The sequence below is a fragment of the Vanellus vanellus genome (assembly GCF_965231255.1).
Source record: "Vanellus vanellus genome assembly, chromosome: 1".
In the NCBI taxonomy this organism is placed as follows: domain Eukaryota; kingdom Metazoa; phylum Chordata; class Aves; order Charadriiformes; family Charadriidae; genus Vanellus; species Vanellus vanellus.
In genome coordinates, this window is record NC_138905.1 from 30764407 (window position 1) to 30785385 (window position 20979).

The window sequence follows — 20979 nt, forward strand, 5'->3', positions numbered from 1 at the left end:
ACACTTAATGTCGGCAAATTACTTTCTTAAAACTCAGCATGATGTAATGTTTAATACTTAGAATATCTATAGCTTAACATATCTTTCAGTATTCTAGAAAAGTAAACATTCTCCAAGTTCCTGTACTATAATAAACGCCATGTGGGTATATCTCTGTGTCTGCCTAGAGTTCTGTTGAAGTTCCCAGTTCTCAGCATGGGCAGGGAAGCATGCCTACGCAGAACCTGTAGGAATAGGGTCTAATGTAGCAATCTGGTACTGACACATTGTAATTTCTTCTCCTTCCTTGTTGTTATATTTCTTAGAAAATCCTTAAATACTTTTCAAATGTATTTGGAGCAGTGCTCCTCGTGTAAAGATCTCTAAATAATTGGTCTATTGTTGAGCCCAGGAGTATAGCATCTGTAACCATTTTCCTTCCGATCAAAGTCAGTCTTATAATAGTCCCATTAAATATAGGGATACCATTGTGCACCTGATTTTCTCTAAAACTCTATTGTGTTTTTCTTCTATAATAGCAACAAAATGTCATTTATTCACTGTCCTCATGTTCTTCTGTAGAAAACCAAAAATGGAATTTATTAAAATTCAAAAAATTGTGTGTGACATGAGAAATTGTTAGTTGACTCCTACTGAGTCCTTACTAGGTTAATATGACCCTTAATATGAAGTTTCTCAGATTAATATTTTGTTACCATCATAGTCACCATTTCCAAAAGTTAATTGTAATGATTTTTCCTGGGCATGTACTTACTAGACCACGACCCAGATTGAATATTTTCGTAAATTCTGGCAACTGCAGGCCTATACTCTTCCCATCACTTAGCTTTGCCCTTTTCCTGCAGTTCATACTACCCATGAGAAAAGCTTCCTCACTCTCTACTGAGGACAGGCACATCCCGCTGAAGGGCTGCCCTTGACTATAACTTGATTATCAGCTTAGCTCAAAGCTTACATTCAAACTCCTCATCCATAATGTCTAGTCGTTGACTTCCCTTTGGGTGGGGGAACTATCTCACCCTTACTTAAGCTCTGCTCTGTGCCCTTAAGCTCTCCCTGACCTCAAGCCCAATTTAGGTAAAGTTACCAAGGACAGTTTAGCTCTGAATTCCAAGAGTTCCACAACAGGCTGAAGTGTGTGAGTGTTCTGCAGCAAGGGCTGAGTATCTCTCAAGGTCAAATAATGAATCTACAAGAGAGGGACAGTTGTTTATTTTGATCCTTGATTACCTGATAAAATTAATTCTCTCTGTTCAGGGTGTACACTCAGAGAGCTTAGCCCAGGTGAGAACAACTTTTTCTGCCCCAATGCTCTAGAACATAGAATAATATTGTTTTCTTTTAAGATATCAAAAATTACCTTTAATATATTTCATCTTTCAACTGAAGATTAAGTACTTTTGCAATGTTCCTCACTTCCCTTTCAGGTGGAAATGAGTCCCCTTGAGAATGCTATTGAAGTCTTAGAAAATAAGAACCAGCAGCTGAGAACCCTGATTAGTCAGTGTCAAACTCGACAGATGCAAAATATTAACCCTCTCACAATGTGTCTAAATGGGGTTATTGATGCAGCAGTTAATGGTGGAGTTGCGAGATACCAAGAGGTAAGCAATCTATTTTCTGATTATTAAAAATCTGTCATAAGACAGTTTCTTACTGATTTCTTTCCCTGTACAGATAGAGCTCCTCTGTATGAATTGAGGACAGAAAGAACTATAACAATATTAGTTTTAATTATACCTATATTGCAGTTTTGGGTGACGTGACGTTAAATATGTATGGGTTTATTGAAACAACCATTTTGCTGAAGATAGTCCCATAAACTTCAGTTGATTCACAATTACCTTGCATTTTTTAGTGTTTTGTTTGGGGATTTTTAATGAAATAATTAATTGTAACTATATTATTCTAATATATTCCCTCCCTCTTGCCCTTCTAGGTCAGGAGCTACTTCTGGCCGACCAGCAAATTTACTTTTGGTGCTGACATTCTAATTTTAAGATATATATATACACAAAATTCTTAACAAAATATTTATTATCTTGAAGAATCATATTTTTCTAGATCCTTCTTCTTTCTCTTCTCCAAGTTTTCAAGGAAAGCTATTTTTCTGGAAAAATCTAGTAAGAAATAATACATATAATTAAGAATTATCTAACACTGGATTAGTTCCTAAAAGTTGTTCCTCGTTATTATCATCTTTGAATCACCTTAGGAGAACCTTAAATGTTTGGAATACTGTATTTCCACAAAAGTTCTGTGGAATTTTGAAACTGCAGTAAAAAGAAAGAAATGATATTTTTTTTTTCGTCCCGGCTTGATCTTCTTCTTTCTCCTAATAGTCTTATGAAATACTTTAATCTGCTGGTTGTTCCTTTTCCATTGGAAATGTCAAGTTGAGTAACATTCTGTCCACTTGTCTCAAAGGCTGCAAGATTCGGTGTTCACTCAACAGTCTTAAATTTGATAAAACTGCACCTAAATTAAACTAGAAGAAATTGAGTCCCCTATAGTGTTAAATCTGTCATCAAAACTGCAAGTTATGAAAATTGTGAGACTAAACCAAAGCAGTACCACGTTTGATGTTTCCCAGCTGCCTTAAACAACATCAACAAAACTGTTGAGCATAGTAAAGCCCCAGGAAGGGAATCCCTTGAGAAATACAGTCATGGCAGAGCTATGTCTGGTTTGAATTAGCGGTGTCAGAGCTAGCTCGGTGTCTCTGCATAGCTTTCCATTCTTCACGAGCGTATTAAATGTTCTAACTTGCTCCTTTCTTACTGTTGTTCTTAGCTGCGATTCTTGATCTCCTAGACAGTCTTCATGCCCTCTGCCTGCCTCTCGCTATATGTTTAAAATAGGACTTTTCACCAATTTATGTTGTAAAGACCAAAACTGATAGCAATAGCTGTGAGATCTGGTGGCTGTTTTTTTCTATATCATCCTCCTTCTCTTTGCATGTCCCTTTTTCAGTCTTTATATGTCTGCCTACTGTTTTGCCACTTCTTATCTTCTGCCTTCCTTCTTTTCCTCTCTTCTGTAAATGCGTTTCTCTGCCTATCTATTTCACCTGCTTTTGGCTTACGCCCTACACAAAGCTCAAAACTTAGTCAGTCCTGGAGCATGTGGTCTTGAGGTGAGCGTGACCATGTCTTTACAGATACCCTCCTCCCCTTCAGGCAACTTCCAAGCTTTAAGAAGCGCTAGGACCCAGCAAACAACCACCTCTGGCCAGCTGCTGCCTTCTTGAATCTGCCTCCCTTTTCCCCTGACGGGATAAAAAGCAGCTATCTCTAATTATTCTGCACTTCAGCCAGTATTGCAGATGTTAAAGCTGTGCTTTCACTGGTTTCAATACAGGAACAGATTCCAGGAAAATCTACAGAAGTAATAGTTATTATGCAGCACCTTACTGTGTGCCAAAATGGCGGTAGACTGAACCACTGATTTTTTAAAAAAAAATTTTCTGAACACTGCTGGATGAGCGTGTTTTGTGCCCCCTAACAACTCTCAAACTGCAATTTGTACTATAACTTAGATTTCTTTTAGCTCCTTTATATGTGCTAGAAGAGTAGAGGCACTTTCATGATTAATTATTGGAAACCACCAGTTCCAAGAATGCTACTGGATTTAGTCAAATTCTGATTAGTTTTTTTTTTTTTCTAAAGTACTGGTGATTTTGTTTGCGGTTAGATTGTTACATCTCTGACTCATATTACAGATCTGTATAAATCTCAGCCCAAAACCACTGGGACACCACCTGCTTGATATTGAAAGAACATTAAGCTTGTAGCTGAGGGAAAAAAAAAACATCAGCTGGCAGAAGTTTGTGATTTGGGATTTTAGCAAGTATCAAAGGGTTCCTTTTAACAATTTAAACATGAATTCTTATAATTCTACTTATCTGCAGGGAAAGTACCATGTGAAATAAATGTTCTTCATTACAGTATCAGCATTTTCTAGACAGGTCTCAGTGCTTCCTTGTTATGGGTTGTCATAGCATGAAATTTTGGAACTGAATCAGAGAAGGGATATATTTATCTCCAGCTCCACTGCTCCCCATATTTACTGCTGATTCTGCATAGCAAAGATTTTAAGAGCTAAAGTTGGATGGAAAACCTTGTGAGAAGTATGTGATGGAAATGCTAAGACAGGTGCAAAAGGAAAACACAGCACAGAGCAGCCACTGTTATCCTCTCAACTCTATGGATAGAAAACCATGTGCATGTATAGGTATGCGTACAGAGGCTTTTTGTGACAAATACACTTTTAAGAAGGTCTAGAAATCTCTCAACTGAGCAGCTGGGCATTTTCTTTACAGAATAGTGTCGAGAATTGTTGTAAATTCAATATAATCCCCTTGCAGAGTAGGATAGGTACTACGTTAAGAAAGATGCAATTGTGAACGAACAGGGGACTGCTATGTCCAGACCATTGCTGGCGGGTCAAATGACTTTGGGGTACTATGACCGGTACAATTTGAGCATTGGAAATGGGGTGGAAAGTTATATAAGTTCATGAACACGCCTGGATGTTGGTCAGATGCTCCTGAAGTGAAAAGCATGGCTTTTTGACATCAATGTCACAGAGTTCTTTAAAGCGTTATTTATATTAAGAGTGAATAAGAAGATAATGTCACAGCTCCAATACGTGAAATAGCATACGGTTCTACACTATTCTAAAGATGTCTTTATTTTTAAGGGATAATGAAACTCCCAGTATGAAAAAAGACGAAAATCTAACTCTGTAATTATTTGAAACTCCTAAGTCACAATTATCGGGGAAGAGATACTTAGTTCAGGTGACCTGTGTTTGGTTTCAACTCTGATTTGCAAGTTTCCAAATTTGATTTGGGATCTGTGCTGGATATTGAACAACTGGTAAATCCACTCAAGACTGGCTACATTTTATTTTCCCATAGTCTCCACCGATGCATATGTGAATAATTAATTATTTAGCATGTATTATCCTCTGTTGCAGTAGAAAGGCACCTTTTTTTCTCAAAAATATCATCTAGGAACTTGTTTAAAAAGAAGTGATATGTTTTTACTCACTTTATGTTACTTTGTGATTTTATTCTGCTCAGGCATTCTTTGTCAAAGAATATATCTTGAACCATCCAGAGGATGGAGAGAAGATCACACGCTTGAGAGAGCTGATGCTCGAACAGGTAAAGTGGGGACAAGACTGACTAGGTGTCTTGCTCAGATGTTCTAGTTAAAAGTGTCCCAAAATAAAATATAAAATTTTAGAGGTTAATAATTGCCCAGTAGTCTTCAGTATTTTCTGAATTAAGATTCCAAATAAACAGCAACTTCCTATACAAGCAGGTTTCTGGGTCACATTAATATTTTTTTTCCCTAGTCCTTTTCATCATCATCATCTTAATCACTTCAAACTATTCTAAATTAAATGTTGAATGAGAGGCAAGGTTTTGTCTTGTGATGATCATATGCAAATATTTGCACAACGAATTTTACCACTACTACAGAAAAACACTATCTCATTTGAAACATTTGATGGCTTCAGCAAATATTTGTGTAACATATTTTACCACTACTACAGAACAAACATTTTCACTACAAGGTCTAGCATAAGAGGAAAAAAGACAGAAAAATCTTATTAATGGAAGATATCTAATAATAATTGCCTAAGAAGGTAGGCAGTAAAATAAACACCAAGTTATTAAATTAAACAGGTGAGTATTCTATGCATTATATTATTTTTGTATTATTTTTTCATTTATTTATAAGACAATGACCTACTAGCCTCAAATATGAAGTGCCTCTATTTGGAAATGCTGAAAAAAAATAATTTGATCAAATGACCTTACTAAGTATTTCAGCTTTTTTAACTGACATTTACCTATCTTTGTTCTATGCAGCATGTTGAAATTTCAAACTTTATTGCCAGCTTGGGATAAAGAGGTCAGAGTATTGGAATTTGACAAGATGGAAATTCCATTTTTTGTCAGCATTGTGGTATCTTTTGGTCAGATCAGCCGAAGAGGTCATCAGACAGTACAAATCAGAATAGGTTCACTGAGCTCACTTTAATTTCATCTAGATAACGTATAGTAATTTACACTGCATTTTTGGTTTTTTCAAGCTTAACCCTTACAATTTAAAACCGGAGTTAAATTCCTATGACAAAAACGTGAATTCCAAGTGAGAGCAGTTAAACCCTGTCTGGCACCCACAGCTGATTTAGCAGACAACACGGAGCATTCAGGAGGGCCGGGGTGGCCGTGTGTGCGGACGGATGTGCTGCAGGTCCTGACCTCGGCTCAGCGATGCTGCGCAGCTGCGTGCCCGCTCGCAGGCTGCCTGAAAACATCAGCGAGGAGCTCCCATCCAAAGCTATTACAGCATGGTGTAGCTATTTTGTTTTCGAGTTGATCTGATTCCTCGTGTAACCAATTCAGTCTTTTAAATGCCTGTGACCAAATTTGAGCAAGATTAGAGTTTTAGCAATGTTATTCTGAAGCCTGTCACGCCTTGCATCAAGAATATACATAAAGCCACCACTTACTGGGGTCTCTGGGGAGTTGGAATAGGATAAGAAACTATGGACTTCATTGAAAATATATTACAGGGTCTCTGGTGGATGTGGCCGTTACTGTTGTTTTATGATTTTTATAACTGTTCTTGAAGAAAAGTGCTTTTATTTAGGGTTTAGGACTGCTCCTTTATAAAGTTGTTATTTAGCCAGATTTTTCATTATGCTATCCACAGTGGGTTTTATACTAGAATTAAATTCACATCGGCCAAATCTTTGGGAAAGTTGAATAGTAAAATGGGAAGAGGCATAAATTCTCTTGTATATTACTGGGTTTGGTCTTAGGTCTTGTTTGATCGCAGGTCTGTCAGGGATTTAGATAGATGCTTTTAGGTGCATTTGGTTGGCTTTTTTTTTTTTTTTTTAATGAGTATCCTAATTAATGATGAAAGCTTAAAGAAAATGGATCAAAAAGGTACTTTTTCCCTTTTTCCTCCTGTCTCTTCTGCAGGCCCAGATTCTAGAATTTGGCTTGGCGGTGCACGAGAAGGTAGTGCCACAGGACATGAGGCCGTTGCACAAAAAGCTGGTGGATCAGTTCTTTGTGATGAAGTCGAGCTTGGGAATACAGGTACATGAGCAGGTGCCTGGATAAACAAGGAGACCATTTAGGTGCAGTAAGGGTTGTTTAATTTTCCTAAGCAATAAATAGTGACATCTTCTGGTTGTTTGTCCACATTACATCTTGTAGGATTCTTAACAGTACCATGTAGCGCAGACAAAGTTAATAAACTTTCCATGCCGTGCAGAGAAGAATAGGCACATTTTACTAAAGAGAAAGTATCATCAGCAAAAAGTTAAAATATTTTTCTTATTAATGATGAAGCTGGTCCAAAATGGAGGTGTTACTATTGAAATGAACAAAATGCCTAATGATATGATGTCCGTTTTAATTAACCTTCTTTTAACAACTCACCAGGAATTTTCTGCCTGTGTACAAGCTAGCCCTGTTCATTTCCCAAATGGAAGTCCTCGTGTATGCCGAAATTCCATACCTGTTTCTATGAGCCCTGATGGTGCCAGGGTAATACCACGACGCAGGCAAGTTAAAATACTAGAAATTGATAGATTTTGTTACTCACGGAAGATGACCCATAAAATACTTTTAGTGTGTGTGTGCTCCCTCATATGGTCCACCTGAAGTATCTTCAGTCATGAATACCATATATATACATTCTCTCTCTCTCTTCCTGCCCAGACCCCCCCTCCCGCCCCAATAAATCTAAATCAAACTGTGGAGATTAATAAACATGGGCTGTTTTCACATGAAAAAATATGACTGGAAACTAGAGTTAACCATTTTGTGTTTCATTATTCTTATAATAGTCCCTTGAGTTACCCAGCTGTCAATCGGTATTCATCCTCATCGCTGTCATCCCAAGCTTCTGCTGAAGTCAGCAATATCACTGGGCAATCAGAAAGCTCCGATGAAGTTTTTAACATGCAGGTACAAATTATTGTCATTCTTCAAACTAAAAAGAATCTTTCTATTTACTAAATTAATGCTTCTGTTATTTCATTCAGAAATCTCAAAGTTATTGCTGATACTACTTTTAAAAGCCAAATCTTTAAATGGGCTGTTAACCTCCTTAACTTAGAAAGAACAGTTTTTTATGTAGCTGTTCCTTCTTCTTTAACTTAGAGTATGATTATTTTTACAAAAGTAGTAAGCAGCAATGCACTATGATGCAAAGTCATCTGACCTTACATAGACTTTTCTGTCCAGTTGTTACAGTTGTGATGTAATTGTTTTAATATATTAATTACCGAAATACTGAGAAACTAGTCTAACTAGTCTACAAGTTCTTTGTTTTAGTGAAAAGTATGTTATACATGTTTGTTTTCCAAACCAGTAAGTGCGATGTGGTAACAACAGCATCTTTTCTATCCATAGCCTAGTCCGTCTACCTCAAGCCTGAGTTCTACTCATTCTGCTTCACCTAATGTGACCAGTTCTGCTCCATCCAGTGCCAGAGGTCAGTGCTTGTCTGCTGTGGTAAACCATATTAAATGATTCCTGATACATTACATGGCTGAATTTCTGCATGATATCACTGGTCAGACATCAAATTTAGCCAATTGTTTGAGGAGTATGAATTATTGGGGACAGAGGATTTCTTGGTCATAAGCATAAAATTGAAATGTCAGAGTTTCACTGCATTAATTTAATCACTTGACACATTTATATTCTAGCCTCTCCTCTGTTGTCTGACAAACATAAGCATTCCCGAGAAAACTCTTGCCTGTCCCCAAGAGAGAGGCCCTGCAGTGCCATCTACCCTACTCCTTCAGAAACCTCGCAGGTAGGAACCTTGTTGGGAGTCCTAAGTAGCTAAGAAGATGATAAAGGCGTTTGTTGAACTTCGAGCAGATTCAGCGTCTGCTCACTGCTGTTCATTTTCAAGGATGTTTTTGTTTTGTTTTTATAAGCACAATATTCTAAAATATTTTACATGAAAGAGAGGCGAATAGAATACACAGTGTGTGGTCACATTTCCACTTCCTTTGCCTAGAGCTGGTTTTCAGTATTTACTCACTGCAGTGAGAGATAGATGCAAAGACTTACCAGATGATACAGCCTACTTGTGTGAAACAGCAGCGTTTGTTCAATCTAGGGAAGAAGAAAGAAAGAAAGAAAAACTATTATCACGGCGGTTGTCCGTGTTGACCTCCCCTTTATTTCTTCTGAAATAGCTAGTCCTAGCCACTGTGAGATAATAACCCACTCCATGTGGCAATTCCTGTTTTTCAATGTGGTTTCAGGAAAGAAAGATAGACATTTTGTTACTCCAGATAAAAGAATTACTTCAGTTTTTACCTTTAAATTACTGTTACATAGGTCTGTATGAAATTTGTATCTTTTGAGTTACCTGAAATGCAAAATAAGCTTGGTGAGCTGGCCAATTTTGAATCCTTATTTCATCTTTTCTTCTTAATGGACCTACTTTCCTAAAGCACTTTCCTTTAACACAGTTGCCATTTTAATCCATGCCACCGCACAATGCACCTCTTGCTGAAGCTGAGAAAGACGAGAAAATAAGTGCAGCATGAAAGGCCCTCCTCTCAACACTCTCATTTCCACCAGAAATTTTGCCTATGATTAAAAAAACCCAACTTGGTAGTCCAGGATCCTTTGTTTTAGAAATGATTTGCTGGTTTCTCATTAGTTGTATTCTTGTCCCTCGCTTCTTCAGTTATTGAATTGGCTCTTAATTTAATTTTTTCCTCTTTTCTGTTTAAGCCCTCATGCTGTTACTGGAGGGCTTAAGAAGTAATACTGAAGCTTAGCCAGACTTAAGGGCAATTCTTGGGAACTACTTACTGATATATCTACTGGGCACTTTCTCACTGGCAGTGGAGCCAAACCGACACAGAGGAAAGACCAGGAGATGTTCTTTAAATAAAGCTGTTTTACAGTTTGCCCCAAAGAAAAAAATTATCCCATTTTTGCTCCCAGACTACAAACTCTTGCTTTGCCAAGTGGAATGCGACTTCTATCCCCCACTCTACCCGAGATTCGATAAGGGAGGCTGAGGAGCTCGTAGGCCCAGTCTCCACTCTCTCTGAGACTCGCCCGGCAGGAAAATCTCCCAATCTGTCTCTACCCTCAGTGTCCCAAGAGAGGGTAAGTAAAAAATGAACTTGCTCGTACAGTGAAGTATGTTTCAAAGGTGAGAAGGTCTGACAGTTTCTTTCTGCCCTTATAACCATAAATGAGGATATATCTTTCTGGGGAGAGGTGCAATTTCTTGCTCTTGCTCTATTCTGCAAGCAGTAAAAATGGACTGTAATTGGAAACAAAATTCTGATTCTCTGCCTTCTGATTAAGAAGGGAAAAAGAAATCCTCAGGACAATTGTAAGGAGATATCTTAGAGATACCTGCAACTTTCATTAGAATTTAGGTGCTCAAACTGTTCCTTGTCCGTTCTATTTTTATTCTAACACCAGTTATCTTCAACACTCTTGGTTGGAGCTTCACATTAAGTTAATGAGGAAAGGCCCACCCATTTATGAATGTCTTTGTTATGTCTTAATGAATGCAATTTTCACAATAATTTTTTTCAACTGGGAAAGATGAGATGCACGGGCAAATTCCTGCACTTCAAGTCCAAATCAAGTCCTTTCAGGCCATAGCTACCTCATTTAAGGAAGTTTGATGGACTTCATAGAACAAGACCACAGCAATATTGCATCTGCTTCCCTCATTGAAATTGATGCTCAAGATTATCTATGTACAGCTGTTTTCAGTCAACATCCATTTGTGCTTGCTTTATGATCTCTGGCTGAGCGATTGTACGGTGTCTCTCCAGCTCTTCCCATGCTCTGAAGAGGAATGCCTATCATTGACTGTCCAACAAGCCTCCTCAGTTTTTGCACTATTGTTCTTCCTAATGGAGCTTTTGGGGGTTTTTTTTGCATCTCATTAAACATCCTGTGATTGCTCTTGTTCTTCCATATGGTTTTATATTTCGTTATTTTAGTATGTCCTCGTTTCTCTGTATTTCGTTCAGCTTTTGTCTCTTTATCTCCTCCAATTTCAGTTGCTTTTTCAGCCTTTGCTCTTTAACTTCACAACAGAAAACAGACTTCAGCGCTTGCCCCCTAGATCCTAGGGCACTGCAGGCTCACCGGGCAGTGAACATTCAATCCAGACCAGGCAGGAACATAGGGTTACACTTTCTGTCACACTAGAGCCACATGCGTAGTTACACCACCTCAGTTGAATGGTAGCTCCAGGAAAACAGATATTATCTGATCCAGTATGCCTCTAGTGCAGCACAGACAGGCAAACCTAGTGTAGCTCAAAGTCTACCAAAGCATTCTCTCTATGAGATGTTTTAAGTCAAGTTGAATTGGCCAAGTATTTGTTCCTCAGTTTGTAACACGGAGCTGCAACGTGTTAGATCAGTGATGATCACTTTGCATCTGAGTTTGCCATCTTGTGGAAGCGCAGCATAGTGCCTCGCTGACTCCACATGGTCGTCTGTGAACACTGGAAGGAGATACAAGAATGAGATTTGATTTGATTTGGATTTCACTGATTGCCTGATCTTGCTTTTTTAAAAAAAGGCAGAAAAAAAAAAAAAGTAAAGTTTATCTGTTCTTATTTTCTTTGGGAAGTACATCTGAATTACTCGTAGCATTACTCGTATGCTGTTTACGTCTGTTATCAAGACAAACCAGTGACCCATGGATTATTTGACTGCTGCCAAAAGAAATAACTAGTGTAATTTTTAAAATTTATGGCTCAGTTCGTATCCACAAGAGAAGTAAGAACACTGCTACCAAAAAAAGTCAGGGTTGGAAATAATACACAATGCTCTTTTAAGATAACAGCCGTCACTTGAATATTGTCAAACATTACACCTTGTTCAGATCCTGATTCTGCAATGAAATTATTGCAGATCTGTCCCTGCACTTGTTTAGTAATCTACCAAGATACCCCTTGAGGAATGAGCCTTATTTTGTTTTTTAGGGAGCTGGAAACTGTCAGAACTCAGTACATAATAATCCTCCCTCTGATTCCAATGTGTACAGTTTTCAGAAAACTAGTCTACTCCCTATTTGTATACGCATATTGTTATTAAACTATTCATGTTCTTAGGTGGTGTTTATCACTCTACCTCCAAAGTAGATCTGTGTGGTGGGGGATAATAACAAAAAGATATTTGTTTTCTTAAAGGCTACTGAGATACAACAGCAGTTAGGTCTAAACCATGCTGTTCTCAATTTACAGAGAATGCTGTTTAATCATATTGGAGATGGTGCTTTGCCACGAAGTGATTCCAATCTGCCCGGCCCGGACAAAGGTGAGTGGAAATGATGCACCATACCAAACTTGGAAGCAATGAAAATATAATTAATTTGTCGTATTCCCGTAGAATGCTAATTCTTTAGAGCTTATATTGTCATCTCACTTTTTCAAAACATTCAAACTATCTAAACTATGCTAACACTCTAAGTTTCAAAACACTTCGCTAAAAAGGGGGGGGAACATGGTGTTTGTTTGAACTGAGTGTTGCACTCAGAAGGGCCCAGAAGTTTGCAGGAAGGGGTGATGGAACAGCAGGTTGCAGCCAGCTGCCTGTGAGACCTGTCCTTTCTGCTCCTCAAGAGAGACATGAGGGGTGAATGAAACCTGGAGATGAACTTCTGGAGAGTGGGGCAGAGAGAAGCTAAAGAGATGGGTAGACTCCTGAAGTCTGGTACCTGCAAATCCTCTTCACCAAATATAAGTCACTGTGGTTTTGGTTACACTTTGATGGAAAAGATCAATTTGTGTTTTGGTGTTCGTTTTTTGTTTGTTTGTTTATTTTTTAATTAAAGTAAATAAGAAACCGATGAATTTCCATAGACAAAATATTGCCTTTTATAATTTTGCACATGGGGAAGTTCAATATTGTTGGCACAGTTATTTTGCCAAGTTTTCATTATATGCTCCACATCCATTATATGCTTCATCATTTCACGGTACGCTGCCCTTTGTGGTATCCTGAATAATGGATACAGTAAAACAGGTGTATTGTAAATATTTTTTTTAAGAATATACTGTAACAAGAACTGACCAGGAATCAGATTTTCATCAAGAAGAGCTGATTTTTGTAAGTATTTTTGTGTCCAAGTTTTTATGAAAGCTCAAGTGTGGAATTTTTCACAGGGCTGAAAAACATATGAAATAATTTAATATAGAAATGGCAAAACTTTTCCACTGGCCTGTGCAGCCAAGTACGCTACAGAGTTGTTAAAATTAAATATGCTCTCCTGGAGACTTTAGCAGTCCAAAGAACTGACTGCTTGGATGACTTATAAGAAAAAATGGCTTGTCGAGAGATTCAGGCATTTCAAATACCCAGGTCTGGTGCCAAGCCATTTTTAGGATGAGGGCAAAACCATGCTGCTAGATGACAGCCTACAATAAAAAGCAAACCATGTATTGCGTATTTTGGCAATAAAAAAGCAAAATGATCCTCTAGAAAATAGATTATTCTGTGCACTGTTCTTGGGGGTCAACTAATGTGCAATTATACTATAACAAAGTTGTTACAGTTATGAAACAAATATTATTTGTACTGTACTTTTTGTATTAAGTCTGGTATATATTGGTGTAGTGGGATTCCTGTCCTGAAAGGCCTTGATGTTGCTATAATAGCAATAAGTGATACCATCAGTTTAGCAACAATACTTTGCTTTTCACTTCATCTTTCGTAAATGAGCACAGAGTCTTTGTATGTGGTTCGCTACTCACAACTATGAAATAAGCACACATTGTCATGACAAGGCAAGAGGTTTGAGGCTTTGAAAGTGGGGGGGATGGGGGGTTGGTGGGCTTTGGGGGGGGGGGGGTGAGGAGAGGGGAGGTTTGAAGCAGGTGTTTTTCCATTTTTTTTACAGGATGTGTAAGAAAAATTGTGGGGCTTAAGTTAGATTTTGTCCTGTCCATGTCAAATGCGCTGTCTGACTTCTTTCCAATACTGGTGGTTACTTGATAACATGAGATAATCCAGTTTTATTAAGGAAGCTGTTCCAGGCCTTATGGGATTGTTCAATTATAAAGTCATAGAATTTGGTACAAGTCACATAGACAAATACAACAGCCAATTTTATACATGTCAAGGTGATTGTCAGTTTACGTGATCAAGTAGAGATCCTCGACCGTGGCTACAAACAGTGTATATACATTTTCCTACTCCACAATAATTTTTTCTTTTTTCCCCAGCCATCTTCATTTCTTTAAATTTTTACTCTCCATTTTGTGCCCTTCTTTCCCCCTTTTTTCAGTTCTGAATTTGTGGCCTGTGCAGGCAACAAAAGACTGAAAGCTTTCTGAGGGAGGTTGATTGGAATTTGGCGAGTTCCTTTCACTAGTCCCTTCTGTATATAAAATGAGTTAATGGAAACGGTTTATGACTAGTCTGTTCCTCTCTGCCTAGAAACCTTTAAATAGGAGTCTGGTGCAAAGATAAACTGATTATATTAACAGGCTTCAAGCTTATCTCCCTTTGTGGATGGATTTGCAGTGCACCAGAGTGCTATCTCAGCTCCTGCTGTTGTGGAGGGTCCCAACTGCTACACAGTTCCAAACTGACCTGAGGGCCAGATGCATACATCAGGCAACCAGAAGATCGACAGGCATTATTTAAGAGCTTTTCAAATGCTGATGTAATCATGAGAGCTTTTCAAGCATGCTTGTTAAGTTGTTTAACATTTTCACTCTGTGTTATTTTACCCTCATGGGTAAAGGCAAGTCAGAGAGTTAGAAGTGTTGACGCCTATATCAGTTTTTTCATTATCTTCCAGCTGTAAACACCACCCCCAGCAGCTGGAGCCTGGACAGTGGGAAGGAAGCCAGAAACACATCAGAAAGTGGAAAGCTTATATCTCCTCCTGTACCACCAAGACCTGCACAGACTGGTGAGTTAAGGGACATTTCAGGCTAAGCTCCAGTAAAAAAATAATTTGCTTGAGGGCTTCTTAGATTCTTTCCATTCTGATTAATGTTTAACTTCTTGGTCAGGTTAATTTATTATTTGATTACTTACAGGGAAGGCTGTAGAACTGCCTCTGCAGGTATTTTCATCTCCTTATATGTTTCCTCTAGCATTCTGTTTTCAATACTCTGCCCCTTCACTTAATAACTAAGTAGTTTCAGACTGTTCATGCTGGTACTAGGGAGGATGATCAAATTTAATCTTTTGAGCTTATGACAATTGGACGTTAGCAATCAGAAATGATCGTTAACCGCAAAGAATATTACTGGCCAGAAAATGCACAGAAATCATGGAAGTACATGAGTTCTGTTGCTATAACCAATTTGCCTTTCAAAAGATTGATTTCCATTTAAAGGAAAGGCTGCTTAAGCAATCCTATAAATATAATTGTTCTCAAGGGAGCGAAGATGCTTTTTGTGTTTTAGACTTGTGCCTCAAAGTATGTCCAGGCATGTTTGCAATATATTTACAGGTAAACGTTTGATGTAAGTACGCTATATATTGTCTTTTTTTCTTATTTGACATACAAATACATAATGTATTTCTTAAGAGAAGAACAAAAAGAGGAGGGGAAAAGTTAGTATACTGACTTTTTTTGAATCCTGTTATCGTTTGGTAGGATATAAATCAAGTTACAGTAGTATAAAATTTGTCAGAGAAGATGATGCAGAAATTCCTTATACTTCATTGGTTATACTGCAAGATAATTCTGAGAACAAAGTAAAATAAACAAAATCTCTAAAACTATTTGCAGCCATCAGACAAGTACCTAGAGGGAACCAGAGATAATGCTTGTGTATAGAGTGACCTCCTATTCACTTAAAAAGATTTCTTAGTGAAAATTGTAATGCCAAGAGTGTACTGAAATCTTTCTAACTTTACAGCATCACCAGCAAGACACATAGCCTCCGTTTCCCCTTCTCCTGCTGGCAGATCACCAATGAAGGTACTGTCTTATCGCAGTGAATCGCCTTTGTGGGACAGGTCATATGTGTTGTCGGGTAGATAGTATATATTTAATATGCATTATTTGGGGTTATATTATGTTTTCCTTTTATTATCAAATATACAAAACCCTATACAAAAACCATTCACAAGAGTGAGTAGCCATAACAATTACTCTGAAGGCTCTGAACATTGTGTGAACTGCAGGCAAGAAACCTAATCTTCAGACTGTTTAGCCTCTCAATATTAGGCTTCTCACCTACATGGATACATCAAGCTCACCTGAGTCAGTGGACAGAAGGGAATGTGAGAAAGAAATATAAGAGCTGCCCAATGGTCCACATGGTCCCGAATTCTGTCTCCAACAGTGGCAATAGGGGAGATGCCAGCTAAGGAGAACCTGTTTTGCGAGCCATTGCTTTTGCTCCTCTAGCACCCAGAGCTGTTAGGTTAGAGGGTGTGTTAGAAAGTCACCCCTGCTCAGGCATTTTAGTATTCATTTTCTCTGCAGAACGATCCAGCGAGATTGTGTAAGAAGGTGGATGTAGTTTGAAGCCTGACAGTAGGAAGCATTAAGCACAGGCTGTGAATAAGCATTGCTTCTTCTCTGGCAGCTAAACACCCATAGCAATTTAGGATCCAGGCTAAACCGAGCAGGTTTCATTTCTATTTCAAGATACTTGAATGTGTCAGTACCCGCTTGTTGCACAACAGCATATTGGTTAGAAAACTTGACCAGGAAATCTGTGTCTTTCGCAGCACTGGAGGACAGGCACGCGCAGCCTGCATGTTCCAGGCAAACCCCGGTACTGACAGACCGCACAACGTTAGTCACAGGGAGAGACTCTACCACCCCATTGAAGCTGAGATAATTCTGCAGTTAGAAATATGAGAGTCAACAATCTGGAAGGAGAGCAAATAGAAAGGAGTGCGACCGGGGCTTCAGGAACTTGGGTGCGAGGGCAGAGGGCAGGGGGAGGCAGCCCTGCTGAAGTGGTCCCTCAGCTACCCGATGCCTAACTAACCCTGCAGAGCTACACATCTCTTGAGGAGGAGAAAAGCGGCACCCCAAAATGCTTCCTGTCCCCTTGAGGTCCCTAATCACAAGTCCACAGTCATTCTCCTGTGATCCCAAGAGCCTGTAACGTTTCCACTTGTGGCTGCACAGTGGTCCGGGTTCAACACAGAGCAATTGTGCTGGCCCTCAGAGTGCCCCGTAATCCTATTACCATAGTATACCTTCTGCTGAAGGGAGCACCGATCCCAGATTTCACACTAGCTGCTTATTAGGAAGCTCTTCAGAGCATTAGGATCTTATACAAAAGATGAGAGACTCTGCCTTTTTTCCTGAACGGACTCTGTACTGATGATTCTTAGGGGTGTTTCAAGCTCGTCCTAACATTTTCTTCTAAAGGCCTGGACAGAATTTAAGCATTTTACAGCCAGAGCCTGGATCGCCGCTTGGGAGAGGAATGCTGGCCAGAATAATTCTGAGAATTGCTGGATCTCACTCTGAGCATCCATGAATTTCCAGACTGTTTTGGTGTCTAGACTGTTACTGACTACTGGTACAAGCGGTCTGCACTGCTGTCGGGAACCAAATGCCTACCCCTGCTCAGCTCCTAAATTGAGGCAGGCAGTATTTACACATATCTGCTCTTGTTCTGAATGACAAAAACAAAAGTCCTAAATCTTATCTAGGGGCACTTAATCCAAGTGTTAAGTGTTCTTGGAACTTGAACCAATTACATCATTTATTTGAAAACCTTGACCCTGGATGCTTGTTGGAGCAGGAGCGCAGCTTGCAGCCTCCTCGCGGGCAGACGAATGGAACCTGAAACAAGTAGTTAAACAGGCTCCTCGCAATGCCTGAAATGTCTTCAACGTGTATTGAGCTTTAAATAACACTTGGTCTGCTTTTCCCTAGCCGTATATAGAGCTCAGTTTTTAGTCTTTGTTCCAACTGCTGCGTGCTGCCAGAGAAGGCAATCTTAGTACAAAACCCACTGATGCAAATGAAGTTTTTTTTCCGTTGCTTTCAGTGCGCTATGGATCCAGTCCTAGACGGATAACTAAGATTATCTCAACAGCAGAAAGTCAGTGCAGCCAGCTCTATGCACCCGTGCCCCTCTCCTTTCCCCCCCTCCCCACCACTTGTTGCATGGCTTACACTCTCACCTCACGCTGAGCAGCTGAGCGCCAGCCAGTGTAACAAGATTTGGGATGAGAAATTTGTCTTTGACATGATTTCTTCATCCCTCCTCTAGCCTGTGCTGGAGACCATTAAGTCTAGATCATCTCAGATGGCTCTAGTCAAAATTAGATGTGTCGCAACAACTTCTCGACTTGCAAAGCGGGGTCTAACCTCTTACAGTTTTCAGTTGAAGCTGCTTCACTAGAGTAGGACTGCTCGATGTTTTTAGGTAGGGCTTTACTGTCCCTGCCTTCTATTTGTTGTCAGCACTGTTGCTGCTTCGGCCCTCAGCTCCCTGTCCTTCACCTTCCCGCACAGACCTGCAAGGCCGCTAGTGCAGCCATTTGCAACCTTAGTCCTCCATTGGACCCTCATCCCCAGGGCCTGCAGTGGTGTTTTGTGTTTCGTCCAAGCAGCACGGTGCAGCCAAGAAACACCCGGGAGATGGGGGAGAGGAGGTGTGGAGCAACTGCAGTTCAAAATGCCATCTGCAGCAGCAGCAGTCAGCTTGGCATCCGCTCTGTGCTCCACCTCCGGCGTTGGCATCATGGCACGCTCGGAAATGATGCCCACCACGCGAATGCACTTTTTGTTGCGTGACGGTGCACTAAAACCGTGAGGAAAAGCTTTGGGAAATGAAATCGGAACGTGAGAGACTGAGGTAGCAGCGGTGACGGGGATGCAGGTCCTGCGCTTTGGCGTTAGGGGGCAGGACACCACTAGGTATGCGCTGCGCGGGGTTATGCATTTCACTTAAAGCTAGGAAAATTGAGGGTTCATTTTAAAGGCTTCCAGATTTTTCCAGAGTATTAGGATAGTAAGATAACGTTTAAATATGGTTTTACTTCCACTTACATGAATTACTGGCATGAGCACTGTTTAAGGCACACCTAGGCACTCCTGAAATGAGTTTTGTATTGGGTTCTTACTGGTTCTTAATTAAACAGCAACGCAACCATTTATGTTGATCAAGCTTTAGAATCTATATCCCTGTGTAAGCTGTGTGTTTTCAGTCTGAGCACAGAAGTGCTCTCCCTCGTTTACTCCAGGTAAATTGTTCTTCTGCCCTTTCCTTCCTTCCTTTCCTTCCTTCCTTCCTTTCCTTCCCTTCCTTTCCTTCCTTCCTTTCCTTCCTTCCTTTCCTTCCTTCCTTTCCTTTCCTTCCTTCCTTTCCTTCCTTCCTTTCCTTCCTTCCTTTCCTTCCTTCCTTTCCTTCCTTCCTTTCCTTCCTTCCTTCCTTTCCTTCCTTCCTTTCCTTCCTTCCTTTCCTTCCTTCCTTTCCTTCCTTCCTTTCCTTCCTTCCTTTCCTTCCTTCCTTTCCTTCCTTCCTTTCCTTCCTTCCTTTCCTTCCTTCCTTTCCTTCCTTCCTTTCCTTCCTTCCTTTCCTTCCTTCCTTTCCTTCCTTCCTTTCCTTCCTTCCTTTCCTTCCTTCCTTTCCTTCCTTCCTTTCCTTCCTTCCTTTCCTTCCTTCCTTTCCTTCCTTCCTTTCCTTCCTCCCTCCCTTCCTTTCCTTCCTCCCTCCCTTCCTTTCCTTCCTCCCTCCCTTTCCTTCCTCCTTGCAGGGGTCTGTGCAGTCCTTCACACCGTCTCCAGTGGAGTATCATTCCTCGGGGCTCATATCCAACTCCCCGGTGCTGTCGGGAAGTTACAGCAGCGGCATCTCTTCGCTCAGCCGATGTAGCACGTCGGAGACGTCGGGCTTTGAAAGCCCAAGGCAGCGAACCGACCGGGACTGTCCCCAGCTACGGCGTTTCTGAGGAGCCTGTGAGAAAAGAAAGTAAAACCCCGCCGCCTTACAGCGTGTACGAGCGGACTCTGAAACGCCCCGTTCCTCTACCTCACAGCCTTTCCATCCCGCCCGCCGCCGACCCGCCGGCGCTGCCGCCCAAGCCACAGCTGGTCCGGCCGAACAACCTGGAAAACAGCAGCAGCAGCAGCAGCAGCAGCAGCAGCAGGAGGACTGAGCAGGTGCCCCGGCCCAGGCCTCTGCCCCGCAAAGTCTCTCAGCTATGAGAAGCCACTTTTATATTTAATTGCAACCAATTCTTTACCGTTTAAGAAATAATATTTTTTAAGAATGGTAAAACGCGTTTAGTTAGGCACTTTAATGTTTCGCCCGCCTTTTTCTTTTGAGTAATTTTGAAATGCTTATTAATATTATGTTGCACATTTTGAAATGAAATTACTAATTTAGGTTGCCAGGTATTACAGGAAGCATGAATGAGAGGACTTTTTTTTTTTTTTTTAATTTCGTGGTGGTGAATACTGATAAATGCTTTTATTTGTACTTTATTTTTATTTAAAAAATTAAATCTAAAACCATACAACTCTCATCTGAGTTAGCCGAAGGCTTCTTACAAAATACAGAATATACTGACTGGATCTTTACTACTAGAGATAAGTGCACGCTTTCTAACAAAGTAGTCTGTAGACTAGGATGTTTCTGCAAGTAGGCTGAAAGTTGTTTCTCTTATCCGATGAACAGGTTGGTCATTTCAAATGTCTGTGGAAAACCTGAGATATAATGCAAGTTATACTGCAGAGAACTGTTGTAAGAATGTGGTTTGGAATATTTGAAACACACACTTGGTTTGTCTTATTTTTTTTTATGGAAAAAATCCCTGAGTTTCGTTCAGCGTACAGCACCGCCCTGGCGGATCCTGATAAGGTTTTGTGCCATTAGTCTATTACTGTACCTGACGCATCCTTTTTCTTTTGAGGTGCAATTTACTTTTATTCTTCTTCCAGTTAATGTTTTTGTTGTTGTTTTGGTTTTATTTTTTAAAAAGCTA

General features: G+C 40.0%; 1 protein-coding gene across 1 annotated transcript in view; it reads left to right on the plus strand.

Annotated features, from left to right (window-relative positions):
• The window catches only part of DOCK4 (dedicator of cytokinesis 4), a gene marked incomplete at its 5' end in the record, with an annotated part of 257168 nt that extends 236719 nt beyond the window's left edge, over window positions 1–20449 (plus strand). Inside the window, 12 exon segments of the mRNA XM_082489740.1 lie at window positions 1428–1604; window positions 5087–5170; window positions 7010–7129; window positions 7478–7599; window positions 7885–8005; window positions 8453–8534; window positions 8752–8861; window positions 12297–12369; window positions 14858–14971; window positions 15933–15994; window positions 19750–19896; window positions 19898–20449. Coding sequence (XP_082345866.1) covers window positions 1428–1604; window positions 5087–5170; window positions 7010–7129; window positions 7478–7599; window positions 7885–8005; window positions 8453–8534; window positions 8752–8861; window positions 12297–12369; window positions 14858–14971; window positions 15933–15994; window positions 19750–19896; window positions 19898–20200 — 1515 coding nt within the window. The 3' untranslated portion in view covers window positions 20201–20449.
• Window positions 20450–20979: the final 530 nt, after the last annotated feature.